Source organism: Corylus avellana, chromosome 4 (assembly GCF_965113065.1).
Source record: "Corylus avellana chromosome 4, dhCorAvel1.hap1.2, whole genome shotgun sequence".
Classification (NCBI taxonomy): Eukaryota; Viridiplantae; Streptophyta; class Magnoliopsida; order Fagales; family Betulaceae; genus Corylus; species Corylus avellana.
In genome coordinates, this window is record NC_142493.1 from 1,478,550 (window position 1) to 1,496,166 (window position 17,617).

Consider the following 17,617-nt stretch of genomic DNA (forward strand, 5'->3'; position numbering starts at 1 on the left):
AATCAAAAGCCAAGGTATTTCTGCATTTAAAACATGAGATTCTCACATACATTTTAATTGTTACATGCATTATTAATAGAGAACATTTATATTCTACAATGATGATGTAGTCCCAATAAACCTTCGGATAATTTCTTATTAAAAAAAAAAAAAAAAATCAAGGGTTGTTTGGAATTGCTACATCATTATTATAGGATAAATATGTCGTATATATCATTACTCTTTTTAAAATGCATGTGAGATTTAGAAGAATTTTTGCCACCCTAATTTTGAAATGGTGCGTTTGACACTACGATTTCGCTAACTAAATTGCAATTTTAAACAAAATAGCAGAAAAAAAAAAATTGTTTGGAGTGCATTATTAAAAAATTGCAATTTAAAAAAAAGAAAAAAAAAAAGATTGCATTTACATTGCAGGTAAGATGATGCATTTTAAAAAATGCACGATTTTAAAATGTAAAATTGTAATTTTAAAAAATATTTTTTCAACTAGTTCGTATTAAAATTACTATTTTTAAATATCGCACATTTTTTTAAATGGCAAAATCTAAACGGGTTGTTAAAAAAAAAAACAAAAAAACAAAAACAAAGTAAAGAAGAGAAAAGGATAAAAAGGTGTACGACGTACGACGTGGCTAGTTTTGAAGCTACATGTCAACTCCATGTTGGCAGAGGAAACACATAACATAAACATAAGAGCCTCTGGTGACAATCTTCACCAGAGACCTTTACAACCATTTATTTCTCAAATTTGTTGTTGGGGTCTTCAAAGTTCACATTTTTCTGTACGTATATGTACTTTCCATGGCATTGGGTCGCGTTTTCCCAAGTTTTGTTCAGTTCCATCACCAGACTCTTTCACCCAGTTTCAAGCCCTCAACGGTCGGAAAACCCGTTTTGGCGCGAAGCTCCAACGGTCAAGAACCCTCTTCCACTGGTTCTGTTGCTGTCCAAGAAAAGAAAACCTTCCCAGGTATTCTCTAATTGTTCATATACTGAATGTGGTTTTCTTTCAAGGTCGATTTGCTGGTAGTTGAAGCTTTCGTATGAATTAGTTGCTTATATATTGCTTTCAATGCAACCCCACTGTATGAAGTACTCACCTCAAACTAGACCAAATTGGTTAATTAGGCGCACTGGACTGGAAAATTTTGTGATTCTGAGCTTTATTGCTACTTTCTTTCTTGTTTTTTTTTTTTTTGGGTTGTCCTTATTAAGCAAAGAGTATTAAGGATTAAGATATTAAATCACCACTAATCCCAAAGTTTAAGCCGATAATAAATGGGGGACTTAGTTATTTAAATTAATATTCTAACAGTCCTTCAAGTGTGGGCTCAAATTCCCCCTCAACAAATGAGACTTACGTGAAATATTTAACTAAAATTTGGTGAATAACAGAGAAATGATTTGAACTCAGGATCTTTGTTAAATTACCACTGATACCAAAAGCTTATCATTTAAATTAATATTCTAATATTTAGTGGTGCATTCCATTTTGGTCTTCTGTTTAACATCACTGAACCTTTGATACAATTTTTTCTTTTAATCTACTGTCGGAAACAGCATCTTTGGAATTTAAATTGTATGGTACCATTAAGCTAGCTTCCTTTTCTTTAGGAACATATTGTGATAGTTTAAACTGCCATCACATTTCTTAATGCCTTATTTGACATTTTTTTATGTGACTGTGATGCAAAATGCAGGGAAGCAAGAGGCTGATGTTGTTGTAATTGGGAGTGGTATTGCTGGATTGTGTTGCGCTGGTCTTTTGGCGAGGTACGGGCAAGATGTTCTTGTATTGGAAAGTCATGACCTACCTGGAGGGGCTGCTCACTCATTCCAGATCAAAGGCTACAAATTTGACTCTGGTCCGTCTTTGTTCTCTGGTTTTCAGTCAAGAGGTCCTCAGGCGAATCCTCTTGCACAAGTAATTTCTTTTTTTTTTTTCGTTTTTATAGTGCTTCTAATGTAGTGTGATCTAAACCTGTGGATTGTCTCATTAAACTCTTTAAGACACGCAATTTAGTGCTAGAATTGGCCCATGCAGAAGATGAAAAAGAGCTTAATTTTCAAATGTCAAATCTAGGTAATTCTGGAAAATTATCCACTTGTACATGGCAAGCAAAAGTAACTGACGAAATGCTTCAGAATATGTCATATTCCTACAGCAGCCAATTGTAACTGCTTTGCTTTTCACCTTCCCATTCTGGTGCTAAACAATTGCTTTTGAGCATGGTTTTTCAGTGTTTCTTATTCTGTGTTTTACTTTAACTTTCAATGATACCATAAATGAAGAACAGAAGATTGTTAAACCTATTTCCACTATCACTTCATAAATGCTAGTTTTTTTTATTTTTATTATTATTATTATTTTTTATTTATTTACTGGTTTGAATTTTGATAATGTAAATTTAACAAGGCTGGATTATTGGCATGTAAATGATTGGAAGTTTAATAAATCCAACAGCCACCTCTGGCTGTTGTAAGACCAGTAATATATGTATTTCTGCTAGTCACCATATCATGATTGATTCATCCTGTTCTATCTAGCTTATATCAACCTTGCTTGTTTATGTACCATGTTGACAGTGTTAACAATTGTTGGATTACATGCATTACGTAAACTAATCATAACTGATTTACACTGACAAGGAGCGCTAGGGCTATAGATCATCATTTAATCAAGGAGAGTTGTGCATTTACTGCCTTGCTCTTTGAGTACAGTATAATGTTTCTCACAAATACCATTAGCTTAACTCTTTTTCCTGCAGTAGATAGTCCTATCTTCTCTTTGAAAATCTAATTCCTGTTTTAAAATCTCTCTTCTTGATGATTGCATTGAAATATATATAACCATGTTACTCTAAACATTTTGCTTGGATAATCGACTTTGACTTTTTAACCATTTGTCATTTAACTCTAGTGCTATTACTGTGACTTTAGGAAGTGATGATTGAAACAGAATCATTTCCCCTTACCAATAGTTCAACTTAGATGGTACTACAAGTCAATTTCTCATGATCTGTTTCATAATTCCATGTAACATGAGTCCAATGACCACACTCTTTATGATTTTCAGGTTCTTGATGCATTGGGTGAGTCTCTGCCATGTGTCAATTATGATTCATGGATGGTCTACATACCTGAAGGTGAATTCTTGTCGCGCATTGGCCCCACAGAATTTTTCAAGGTGGTGTGTAGTTATTTATTATTAAATACTTGATATTACGAGGTTGATTATTGTGAACTTGTTTCTTTCATCTGTTAATCTTTTTTAAGCAGAGGATATCTACAATATGCATGCATTAGCTATTTAATCTAAAGGGGAGAGAGAAAAGAAACAAAAATGAAGTTTCGCATAAACCTAGACTAGACCAAGATTCTTTTTCCTTTGTGGCTCAGCCACAGTTACCCTGCTAGTTTAAGAAATAAAAGAAAATTCCGAGTCCTAGCTGTTAGAGATGAAAGTCTATTTTTTTTATACATTATATCCAAAGTCAAACTCAAGATTACCTGCATACCATCATAAGTATATTATCAGCTTTAGAGGAAAATCTTGAATTTTGTTCTTAAGATCACTGACCTCTGTAAGCACTTGATCTCATCTGGCGCCAACACCCTTATCTGTTTAGTTTGTTTAGATAGGAGGTGCCAGGTAGATCTATGTATGGAGATTGCTGGGCACTTTTCCTTTTATTCAGTTATCTTTTTTTTTCTTGTGCACCTTTCTTCTCCTCTGCTATGCATTTCCTATCTGGCATGACTAAAAAACCAAAGGTCGGAGTATCTTTTATGATATACTCTCAAGACACAACATGGTGAAAAAATAATAATAAATGATTAGAATGATAAGGTGATTATGTATTATATAGTTTCTCCAATTTATTTAGTGACTGAGTTTTTTTTTTTTTTTTTTTTTAGAGAAATGCTAGAGAACATTTTTACAGTTAAGATGCAGCAAGTCCAAATTGATTAATTTTTAGCATTTGATGTTGTTTTTAATCGAGCTATCTTATGGTGGGTGTCGATAAGGCATGTGTCTTCTGTCAAGCTATATGCTTGAGAATCAATGCTTCTGATTTTTAGGCAGTCAGGAATAAAATTATGGTTGAAGATTCTTCTTCACCCATTGTTTTAAGTTCTTTGATATCAAACCTAGGCAATGATGAATGTGTTTTTGTAACCATGATAATTAAATTACACCTGTAACAAATAATTATTAATAGGTATCCTTAATCAATAATCATGTATGTTAGGAGATTTTTTCACATATTTTGTAGTGTTATTCCTACTTTTTGGGTAAGTATAGTGTCAATACTGCAGTGATAAACTATTCTGGGCTTTTACTCAGTGGGGCTTTTTGTTTTTTCCTTCAGGATCTTGAGAAGTATGCAAGTCCAAATGCTGGTGGAGAATGGCAAAAACTTCTTGTGCGTACTCTGAATTTTTTTTGTTTATATTTGGGAAGATAATTGTTTTTAATTGTGATTTTATACTTCCAAGAATTGACAAATAAGTTACCTTCTTTCATCCTCTTTGTGTTTGAGAATCTCAACCATATTTTTACAAATAATCTTTCCTGTTAAGGTCAAACCAAAAAAAAAAAAAAAAAAAATCTTCTTTACATCTCTGAAAATTATCATCAAGCAAAAAAAAAAAAAGTGATCTGTAAATTGGCCAATTTGTTTGATCTTTTCAAAATATCATACTAGGATCTATGATTTTGCAAGATATGTACATTTTCTTGTTTCTACAATTCTTCACTTTCATGTAATAATCTCCCATATGAAAAACATGTAATTCACCTTCAGGATGCAGTTCTTCCATTGTCTGCTGCTGCCATGGCTCTGCCTCCTCTATCTATTAGAGGCGATTTTGGAGTTCTTTCCACTGCTGCAGCTAGATATGCCCCTTCTCTCTTGAAATCGTTTGTCCAAATGGGACCACAGGGAGCTCTTGGTGCCACAAAGCTTCTCAGGCCATTCTCAGAAATCATTGACTCATTGGAACTGAAAGACACTTTTATACGGAATTGGGTAGACCTATTGTCTTTCTTGCTTGCTGGGGTGAAAACTAATGGTATACTCTCAGCAGAAATGGTAACTATTATGTGTTAAGTCTTCAAGACATTCTTTCAAATTATTCTTAGCATATGCTTTAGAGATGCTTGTTTCAAATTATGTGCTTGATATGTGACCAATAACATATGCAAATAGCAAAAGAATAATGTAAACACACCAACACATCCTAGAATCGTTATATTGATGCCCTGGTTGCCAAAGCTACATAATCTGTGATATTCAAACAGACATGACAAAGGTTAAAGTATGTGGATCACAATCTGCAGTAGCAGTTAAGCTTGCTTTTATGTAAAAATATAATATATCATGAGTAAGATCTTGCATACTTTATGATAACGAACAGGCGGTTGATGAGTTTATTATAGCTTTGCCTATTCCATGATTCTAATTTTATGATTAGCAGCCAAAACAACAAGCTTAAGAGGTTGGAGCATAGCACTGATATGTCTTAACAGTAATTTAATTATGTACAAAACCAATGCACTCTTGTTTTTTAAAAAGAATTTAAAGCAAGAAAGTTTATCTGTTGAAAGTATAAATTGCCGCTACCTTCCATCATTCCTTCTTTCAATGTGATCCGCTGTTACGTGATATCATATAACACGATTCTTTGCTCTCCATTTTTTTTCTCTTCAGGTTTACATGTTTGCAGAATGGTACAAGCCGGGTTGCTGTCTTGAGTACCCTCTTCATGGAACTGGGGCTGTTGTTGATGCTCTTGTCCGAGGAATGAAGAAGTTTGGTGGAAGGCTCTCTCTTGGAAGTCATGTGGAAAACATTGTTGTTGAAAATGATCGAGCCACTGGTGTCAAGCTAAGAAGCGGTCAAGTGAGTAACTTGAGAGAGTTTGAAGTTTATTTAACTGGAATTATATGTACGTTTGTTTCATTGGTTGAAGAAAATTTATGAATGCTGCAGTTTATACGAGCTAAAAAGGCTGTTGTCAGCAATGCAAGTATGTGGGACACTTTAAAGCTGTTACCTAAGGAAGTTGTTCCAAAGTCATACCTGGACAGGATTAACAATACCGAGCAATGTGAATCATTCATGCATCTCCACTTGGGATTTGACAAAGAGGTGAATAGTTACATAAATTTATAGAATGGTTTCTTTGGGAATTTATACGATGAGTTCTTTTAGGGGCTGGGGAAGATTTTAACTCCATTAAGTAATGTTTCTGAACCCGTTAGAGGAAATTCTAAATGTATGCCAAACTTTATTCGTGCATAAATTTGACCCGGCAAAACCATGTCTCAACTATTCAATGCCAGTGCATGAGCACATTTCTGACTTTGCACTCATCCTAGGGCACTATTTCAGTTACTTTGCGAGTCATCAGTATTTTCTAATTATCTCAATTGATGTCCTTTCTGGTCTTCCACATTCCTTTAGCATTTAAACCGGAACTTTGTTTCATTTTGCCTGGTGCAGTCATTCTTCCTTCTTCGCACATGAGTATACTATTTTGGCCAACTTTCTCCAATCTTTTATTGGATCAGTGCTACCATAATTTTGCTCATATGGTTGTTTTTCTAATCATATCTTCTTTTTCTTGCCTCTTTCTCTTAACATTCTCGTTTTTCAACTTTATCTTTATTAAATGGATGGTCATCAAGTGTAACATTCTCTCTTTGATTTCTTAACATGCTTGATGAAATTATAACAGAAGTGCCTTCCACTCCATCCATTTTGCTTTACTTCAACAACAACATCCTGTAAATTTTCTTACCTCCTTATGAATAAAAAAAAAAAAAAAAAAATAATAATAATAATAATAAAAAGAGGAAGGGAAGTAACAGTAGTTGTTTTTATGTGAAGTTTGGATATAGATATAAATATTTGGCTTCCATTATGAGTAGATATATAGTAGCAGCATCTAATGCTCCATGCAATATTCAATTATTTGATTTGACGTAAAGCATCTGTAGGTGGCTTTTTAAGTCCACCGTATTCTATTCTAGTTCCTCAATTCAGTAACCTTTGAACTTGATGCACCGTCCACAGCTTCAAATTCTTGTTGTTACATCAAAACAACTGTGTTCACAGTATGTCTTATTGACCAGGGCATACGTGAGGACTTGGGAATTCATCATATAGTTGTAAATGATTGGGATAGAGGAGTTGATGCTGATCAGAATGTTGTTTTGATATCTGTACCTAGTGTACTTAGTCCAGATCTAGCACCCCCTGGGAAACATGTATTACATGCTTATACGCCAGGAACTGAGCCCTATGGACTGTGGGAAGGACTTGATCGTAGAAGCTCGGAATACAAAACGCTCAAAGCAGAACGATCGGAGGTATTTAAAATACTTAACATTTCTTGTCAATGGACATTTTTGTGCTGCCACTAACGATGACATTGTAACCTGAAAACTTAATTTCACTAAAATGTTGGACTAACAATTAATTCAACTTGCTTATGATGTACTGATTTATACATGAAAAGAGAAAGAAAAAAAAAAAAAAAAACCCAAGTGGAAACTATATATGCAGGTTCTTAAAACCGTGTTGAACTGACTGAAGGAATCACTGAGACTGATGATCTTGAGCATTAGCACATGACATGTTTGTCTCACTTTATTATGTGGAAGCTGAACGGGAAGATGAATTGTTATTCAAACAAGAATTTTGGCAAGTGTACTGTCTGATTTAGTTATTCTCAAGCATTTCTTATGATTCAATTATATGTCAGGTTATGTGGAGAGCTGTGGAGCGTGCACTTGGTGCCGGCTTCAGCCGTGACAAGTGTGAGGTGAAGTTAGTTGGGACTCCATTGACACATCAAAGGTTTCTTAGAAGGAATAGAGGAACATATGGCCCAGCTATACAAGCTGGTAAAGACTCCTTTCCTGGGCATTCAACTCCTATCCCACAGCTTTATTGTTGTGGAGATTCTACCTTTCCTGGCATTGGAGTCCCTGCAGTTGCTGCTAGTGGTGCCATTGTGGCCAACTCACTGGTTTCTGTTTCTCAACACTCCCAACTTCTTGATGCGATTGGTATTTGAATGTTCTAGTGAGCTTCTTTTTTTCACCCACAAATTTTCCCATAATCTGATTGTAATTCTTCATTGATATTATTCCCTGAGTAATTAAAAATACTCTTGTTTTCTAGCATTTTGCTTTAAATCTTGTAACGTTAGTGCACATACTCATTGGTTGAGTTTTGTTACATTACATATAGAAAAGGAAATACCAAAAAGTTATATTTATTAGAAATTCCTTATGTGCTTTTACCTTCACATACCAACTTTTAAAAAGAATTTATTGTGCTCGGCTCATGCAATAGACTTATATAGCAATTTTGTTGTCTAGATTACTAGTAATTTAAGTAGTAAATGTGATAAAGTTTTTATAGGACTCATTTGTCTAAACAAGTTTCAAACAGTCTACTTCCTACTCATGTAAATGCGTTTGTAGAAACTCTCTCACTAATGATACGAACAGTAAATTGCTAAAATCTTGATACTTTCTCTGTTTGAATAGACATAGCTCCTGTGTAGATAGTGACGTCGCACTTGTTGAAGCGTGATGTGTTTTACAAGGCATAGTTGATGATGCATGAAGCTGCTTTCTTTTTTTGGTGGGAGGGCAATGTGAATAATGATTGTCTTGATACATTATTGGGATGGTGCGAAGCCGTACACCAGAAGGGTCAAAGTGGCTAGTAAGGAGACCTAACCAGGAATAATTATAAGGATCTTATGTTCTTTTCCGAGGTCTCATGATTTCTGTGTTCATTATTTGTTTTGGAATTCAATTGCAGCAGCATTTTTATCAGTCAAAACTAGCCAAAGAGTGGTATATCATTTGGTAGACTATCTAGGCTAGGCATTAGCTATATGCTTCAGAACAAAACAGTCATCTTATGTTAGATGCATTGCATTAGGGTTAGCAATTTTTTATACGAACTCAACACAAAATTAAAAGATTAATGTTGAAAAGTCTGACTTGTTTAATTTAATAGATTTGGTTTAGAATTAACCTAAATAGTCTTATACACATTCCTTAATACAACCTAAACGCGACACGCGACATAATGGTTGACAATTTTTAACATAATCCGCAAACTCGACATGAACCAAATATAAAATTAAAGAATTATGTTTGATGGATTTGACCCGTTTAGTTAAATGAGTTAGATTATGATTGACTTGTATAGTCTTTTACTCATGCTTTGACATGATCCAAACTTAACACGCAAACACAAATTACTAGCCTTACATTGCAGACTTGCAATACTTGTTCCTTTAGGAAAACCATCAAATACTTATGGTAGACTGTAACTATGTGCTACAACCAATTTTACTGACAACTTTTCCGTTCGCTACCTCCATCAACAAGGTTTTCATTGGAGCTCTGAAAAAGACTTGTTTTAAAAAGCTGTAAAAAATAGAGTTATTTTTCGGTTTGTAATGTATATGGTCACTGTATATTTATGTGTTTAATTATTGTACTTCTTTGTTTAATTCGTCTGAAAAAAAAGAAGTATATCTAGGTGATTATTACTGCAGTAGATATTGTTGACTATTTGTTTCTTCATGATCAGAACCATCAAATAGTATTCATAACATTTGGTCAAAGTTCCTGAAGATATCTTCATATGGAAAAGTAGTCTCTGGTATCTTCTTTATTACTAAATGCTTTCAGAAATAGATTAATGTATTCACCAAGAATGAACCATCGATTAGATTAATTAGTAATGGGATTAAATTTCTGTACATTTGATGAATCCTCTGAATAGGACTGTAAACAAAGCATGTTAATTAGGGTTGGGACAGTAATCAATTTGTACAAATTGTTATTTTCTTGTCGTTTATCCTATTCTGGTTTTGGTTTTGTCAATAGTGGATGTGTTATGCTAATTCTCTTGTAGCCCCCACTGAAACATATACAGTGATGCAACAAAGGTGGAGTCCCCATAACTTTACCCTTTCTTTTTTAGTTTAAAGCATCCCCCTGATCCTATCCGAATTGGGTCGGGATCTCGTGAATTTAGGTAATAGTTCAAAAACTGACACATTATAATTTTATTTTATTTTTTTTTAAAAAAAAAGGTTGTGCAGCTTATCAGCTTAGTTTTCTCACCTTTCTGCCCATTGTTGTCTCTCCCTCTACTCCTCCGCCACCTCTCCACCACCGTCAAGCTTCTATTTCGCTAGCTCCCTCAATCTTTGTCCGGTCATTCAAGGTGGCTAATTCATTCTCAGTGACCAAATGGGTTCACCTACCTCCAAATGTCATTTGAGGGTGGCTGAACCACTCCAAAAGCCACTAGAAGTGGTGGGGTGGTTCAGCCACTTTTTGTAACAAGACAAAGATGGGGAGAAGTGGCAAAAGAATAGAGGAATTGTTTTTTTTTTTTAAAAAAAAAAAAAAAAAAAAATCACTTACCCCTAAACTGTTATGACTTTTACAATATTGTCCTCAAATTATTAAAAATGATAATACGTGTGTTCGATGTTTTAGAATATGAGTCAAATCCTTCTAAATAAACAGTATTGTGTAAGAACTCATTATCTGTAGCTACGTAGAGGTTGAGGTTTTTTTAGGGTAAGTGTTACACATCTATTTTTTGTTTATTTATTTATTTTTTTTGTAAATTTATTATTGAATCTTTGAAAATGCATCACATTGGAGAATCATGTTGGGAGAAGGGGAATGTTAGAATATGTTTTCCATATATTCTAACATGTAAAATCTACATATAATACCACAAAATTAATGATAGATTTATCAATCAATCTCTTACAGCAAGTTGAGTTAAGTGATATCTTGATCGAAGCGCTATTGTTCATTTGCAGGCTCTCTCACGCATGCACAAATAGAGGGAAAGGCATGTCAACAGGCCCCTTTATCTTTATGCACTTGAAATGCAGTGTGGGATTTTGATCATAAGGATAGATTGATAGTCAAACGGCCTCATTTAGGCTTTTTAGCTTTACAATCATTTGGTGTAGCTTGCCTTTAACACCTTTTATTTTATGAGTCCTTTATCTCATACTTTCTCTTTTTCCCCATTTTTTTATACGCAATTCTCTTTGTCTCGTGGGTGGACCATTATATAGGATTATATAATGATCTCGGGCGATTTTTAGGGTTCGTTTGGCCTCATGATCTCGTAGGTAAAAAATACAATTTTAAACAAAATCATAAAAAATATATCATCTGGGAGTAGGGGTTTAAATGTTGTAGTTTGAGAACGTAAAAACAAATGTTTTGAAATCGCAAATTCAAACGTACTTTTTGTCCAAAAAGAATGGGCTCTTCTATCAGAGCAAGCGACCCCTTGCTCGGGTAGGGCTTCCTTGCTCCCTCTCACATTTTCCTACCTAAAAAATAAAAAATAAAAAAGTAAGAGGAGAATCCAGGCTAGCAGGCCTTGCATTTTGTGAAACTAAAATTGATGAGCACTAGTATTGATTAAGACCATTCAAGTGGAGGACCACCAGATGGCCATAATTATGACAAGATACTAACAAGTCCCTTTGCAAAAATGTACCCTTTGCAATTGCACATGAAGCGTCTAGACAAAATCAACTTTTATTTGGTCCAAGTATATGATGGCTAAACTAACTTCACATGGGTCCGTCCATATATATGTGCCTAAAATCAACTTTTATTATTATTTTTTTTTTTTGGGGGGGGGGGTGGGGTTTGATATTTTTGAATGCATTTATTATTTGTTAATGTGTTTTCGGGCATTTTATTTTTTGGTTTAAAAAAGTATATATCTAAATTAATGTCATATTCAGGACATAATATAAAGTTTAAATGGAATGCATAAAAATAATATCAATAGTTTGAAAGAAAAAAAAAATGTAATAAATTTAAGATTAATGCTAGGTACCATCTTTTTATCCTCCTAAAATCCTCCAAAAGCTGATGTGGTTTTCAAAATTACCATTGGATCAAAATTCAAGTATGATTCATCTAAAATTTAATGGTGATTTTAAAAGTTACATCAGTTTTAGGAAAATTTCAGGAGGATAAAAAGATGGTATCTAGCATTACTCGGAGAAGTTTTATTTTGAAATTAAAAAAAAAAAAATGATATAATGAATAAGAAAACAAATTGAAAAATCCCAATGGGCCCTCCATAGTTTTTGTGGGAGTAGAATAATGAAAACCATCTATGTTAAGGGAAGGTTCCTAAAATCTAAGGGGGCCAACCAGCTGCAGCCTGCAGGCCATTGCAACTGCATTTAACCTGCCATTTGTCGACTATTATAAAATATTAATTAAATAATTAAACTTATATTTTAAAAATATTTCAATTTATAAAAATTAAATAATTAAATTTATTCACTTTTATAATCTTAATCTTTTGAAATATTTTATGAGATCTCCAGAATCATGCCCTCTTTTGGGTCAATCATAATCCAATTTTAGGATGTGGTTTGTGGGTTCAAACTTCAAGATAAATCTCATGTTATGGATTACCATGCAAAAGGGTTATCTACAAACTTCTGGAAATTTCTATTTCTATAACAGAAGATCTCACAAATTTATTAGTTTTAATCTAATTCAATTCAACTTGAATACTAAAAAATTCTTTCAATTCAATCTATTAAACTATATATGTGGTTAACATATATATTTCTCACATGCATTTTTTTTGTTCTATAGAATTATAGAGCATATGATTCTAGTATGCATTATTAACATGTGAAACTGATACACTATAAGAACATATGTTAATTATTTCTTTAAATACAGTCTGAAAGAAAACTTTGTCCATTCAAATTACCTTTTTTAACACAAACCAACTTCTTCTTCTTTTATGAGTTCTTAAACTTAACGGTATAAAAGAAAAAGAAAAAACATTGTGAGATATATTAATGCGTTTTGAATCTTAGATTTAAGAGATCGCTAGAAACCACATTTTTATTCCACCACTATTTCATATGTTGACCTGGTAGTATCAATCCGCCCTAAATATGTGTTCTCACTATTTTAATAAGGGTTGATCTAAGAGTTAATTAGTACTGTTACCTCAACACGGTAAGATAAAAATATAATTTCTAGTATTAACTAGAATTTAAATTAGATAAGCGTTAGAAACCACTCGTTTATCTTACTTTACAGATGTGACACTGCCAAATTTTGACAACATTAGCAAAATAAAATGAAAATGTGGTGTATATCGTTATTCAAAGTATTATTCATTTTAAGCACAAAATTTTGAAAGGTCTAGAACTTCTCTTCTAAGTCTAATACATGCACCACAATTATTACATTATTTGATCCATACACTTCTCCATCCATCTAATAATTGGATGCATCCATTAGAATTAATAATTTTTTTATTCAAAAAAGAAAAGAAATGGAAAATACAGCCAATAATAATAATAATAATAATAGCGAAGAAAGATAGGGATGGATGGTTGAAGTGAGAAAAGATGAAGAATGGTATAGATTTGTCCCATTACGTACATGTAGAAGTGGTCCTCTACCATATATTCGTCTGCCACATGTCGACTCCATGGCATGGAAACTCATGCATGATGGTGAAGTCAACATACATGCTTTAATAATCAAGCCTGCGTTTTCAAACTCTGGAAAAGACTCCACACAAGAGAATAAAAATGTCACCCTCAATGATGCTGTAGCTATTGAGCCCTACACACAACACTCACCCTTATCTCCCCCATTATTTTATATGCCCTAAATTTCCCTTTCATTTGCCTCTTGGTTCATCCTTAATCAATCAATGCTTCCCTTCTCTTTTTCTTTTTCTTTTTCCTAGCTACTAAAAAGTAGGTTTTGGTTCACATCATCTTTTTTATTAGGAATTTGGTGAGAAATTCATCCACCCTTTATTGTTTTCGGCGGAGATTTAAATAGAGCGCAAGGAGCTTTCAGTATTGCATACAATACAAACAATTTATGTAAGAAACGTGTGAGCTTTACTATTTAAGCACCTACCCAAACAAATAAAGCTCACCCGCCTTCTCATATTAGTTGTTCATATTGTGTTTGGTTTCCATTCAATTATAATAATCTATATATATACATAAAGAGAGAGAATAAAATAGATCTAAATGAATTTGGTGAGAAATTCATAAACCTTCTATTGTTTTCAGTGGATTTCAATAGAGCACAAGAAAGTTTATGTATTGCATATAATACAAACAGTTCATGTGACAAACATGTGGATTTCATTGCCTAAACACGTGTTTGAATATGTAAGGCTCACTTGCTTTCTCACATTAGTTGTTCGTATTGCACCCCAATCTTGTTCATTTATAATATAATGTTGTCATGGCAAAACTTTAAATTAAGGGAAATGCTAAGTGTTCTTCTGGTGTCCTTCCAATTGAAATATGACTTTTAAAATTATCGTTGAATTTGAGGTTATCATTATTGACTTTTAATCTATTGGTGATTTTAAAAGCCATATTACAATTGTGAGGATATCATAAATACACTAGAAGAACACCTAGTGTTTTCCTTAAATTAAATACTTTGATATTTTTGTTTGGAATCCTCCAATGAACAATATAATACAATTTATGTATACTACTCTCTCATTCTAGATTCTTTTATTGTTTTTTTTTCTTCTAACAAATATTATATTTAGATATCAAGCACATATTGTTGGATACTCCAAACTAAAATATTCATGCTAAAAGTCTTTTTTAAAAAGATAACAAAAATAGGAGGTGACATTATATTGATTTTTAGAGCTTTCTTTACACATGGATTACATTACAACCGAATTAAAAAAAAAAAAAAAAAAAAAAAAAAGAGGAGAGAATAAAAGAGATCTAAATGGAAGGAGATTTGTTACGATGTTAAGGGTTAAGGATTTAACCAAATTATTATTCAATAGTTTTGGGGTTTTTAGATCAATGGTAATTATAATACCCTTAACAATTGGTATTACAGCAGACACTACGTTGCACAGCAGGTTGGATTAAAATGTTTTTGGTATTATATATGTGCATAGTGCTAAGTCATTGAATAATGATAAGTGAGTTCAGTTACTAAAAAAGAAATGATTATTATCGAATTAGTATCGATAGAGTCGACCGCCGTGAACGTCAAATTTTGAAGCTTTGTAGAATGCTATAATTTTAAGGAGAATGCTAGGTGTTTTGCTAGTTGTATGTGATATTATTTTCTAAAAAAACAAAAAATAAACGAATCAAATGCTAATTTTGAAGGTTAAGGGTTTAACCAAATTAGCATCCTAACAGTCTTAAGGCATTTGAATCGGTAATTATGTCATTGACATCAAATGAGTGTGATAAATGAATAATAATAATAATACTAATAATAATAGGGTTCATAGGAATAATTTAAATACCATTAATAAACTATATTAATTAGAAGCTACCTTTAGGTGCAAAGAAAACTCACAGAATTCAAAGGTTGTGACTATAAGCTATACCGTAGCTCTAACTTTTATTTATTGCAATTTTATGATGAGAATTTGAGCAAAATGCTTATATGGGGTTTTTGATTCATAAATTAACAAGTGACTTAATTAAATTTGAGTCTTATCTTTTGGGAATAAAAAAAAAAACTAAGGATAATTTCTCTTACTTTGTCCGTACAATATAAATTCATGAGGGAATTTATTTTGTACACTATAAAATAAATAACTCACTAATTATACTTTTTATGGTGTTCTTGCAGTACTTTTGATCAAAATTTAGGGGTGCCTTATTTTTTTAACGGGAATCTTTCAGAATTCATTGATAAAAGATCAAGAGCATAACAACTCTTACATCATAGAGCACAAAACTCTGATAAAACATAGTCAAAAGTTATGAACTTACAAAGTCATAAATACAACAAGAAAATTCTTACAATCAAATCCTATCTATGACATTAGATTCTGCTAACTCATATACAACTTCAATTATGAAACATGCAGACTAAATTTAAGATATGGGTAGCCCAAATTCCCAAAAATTATTTTTCGGCCGTGAGAGATAATCCTTCACACCGATCTAATCCTTCTTGGCCCATAGGTCAGGATTCAACTCACGTCCTCAACCCAAATGATAGGACAAAAAACAAAAAATAAATCAAAGCAAAAAACTAAAAACAACAAAATCCCACTAGAAGCAGCATCAGATGAACACGACATCGTAGACATCCTGGAAAGACCCGACTTGGCGCGTGAGATCCACACGTGGGCGAGTGAGAAACATACTCCAGCACGCAAGACTACAAAACCACCAAAACGGAGACCGAAAGAGATTACAGAGAAGACATCAAACACTTCTATCAAGAGAAGAAAGATGGAGAAGGAAGGGGATAATAGTTAAAAATAAATAAAATTTGAGTATTTTATATTTTAAGTTGTTTGTTAATGTTTTTACGTTTTTTACTAATAAGCAAAAGCTAACCCTAGAAAGCGGTGCCAAAGAGCACAAAACAACACCAATAATATTATGCTTGTCCATTATTAGAGAGAGTAGTTAATCTACTAATTATTTTAATTATTTAATGAATTTGTTTATAATTAATGTGCATGGCCTTGCTCTAAACTAAAACATGATATCACCTAATCCATTTCATGTCTTGCCAAACATGCATGCATGGAATCAACAAAGAGATATCTTACATAATAAAGTATTACTACCACGAATAATAAAGGTAGGTCCAAAGAATAGAATCATCTATATATTTTTTTAAATATTCTTTTATGTATGTCTTTTTTTTTTAATAAAAAATATTAATAATTATTTTTAAATTAAAAAAAAAATTGAGATTTTATCATATTAACATTTCTTAAGGAGCGTTGTATGAGATATTAAGGCAGTGTTTGGCAAACGCTTTCAACATTTTGTTATTGTTCACACTTATTTTTTTCAAAAAAACCAAAATATTCTCACTTTTTTTTTTTTTCTTTCACTTTTCAATACAAAAAATGTAAAACTTTATATAACACCAATCCACATCAACTACACTAACGAAGACAAAAAGGTTTGCCAAACACAACCTAAGCTTTTACTACAATTTTCTTACATACTGAAGTGACGGTACAAATTACAATCACGCTAGTCACTAAACAACTAAATTTGACTATAGTTTGTGAGTGATGTGGTAAGTGTCATGAGGAGTTTGTAAGTCAACGTTACACTTATTTTGTTAGTCACAACCAAATTTAAAGAAAATTATAGTAAAAATGTTAAATAACAAATTATTCCAAAAATTTAATTTGATCAGAAATGACTGATTTAATTATTTAATTGATATTCTAACACTTCCTCCCACGTGCGAACTCAAATTACCCATCAACAAATAATGCTTAATACAAAATATTTAATTGAAATGTGGTTAATTGATGAGTCAAGATTCGAACTCGAGCTCATGGCCATACTATGTAAAATCATCATTTATTCAAAAAGCTTAAGTCGATAAATGATTGATTTAGTCAGAAATGATTGATTTAATTATTGAATTGATATTCTAATACTCCTTCTCACGTGCGAACTCAAATTACCCATCAACAAATAATGCTTAACACGTAAAATATTTAACTAAAATGTGATAAATTGATGAGTCAGGATTCGA

At 32.6% G+C, this 17,617-nt stretch overlaps 1 protein-coding gene across 1 annotated transcript; it reads left to right on the forward strand.

Annotated features, from left to right (window-relative positions):
* Positions 1-712: 712 nt before the first annotated feature.
* Positions 713-8,302, forward strand: LOC132178828 (FAD/NAD(P)-binding oxidoreductase family protein). The gene is made up of 9 exons (XM_059591387.2): positions 713-973; positions 1,704-1,927; positions 3,080-3,190; positions 4,377-4,430; positions 4,812-5,099; positions 5,718-5,909; positions 6,000-6,158; positions 7,145-7,381; positions 7,777-8,302. The coding sequence occupies exons 1-9, from the start codon at positions 805-807 to the stop codon at positions 8,089-8,091; spliced, it is 1,749 nt and encodes a 582-aa protein (XP_059447370.2). The 5' UTR covers positions 713-804; the 3' UTR covers positions 8,092-8,302.
* The last annotated feature ends 9,315 nt before the right edge of the window (positions 8,303-17,617 follow it).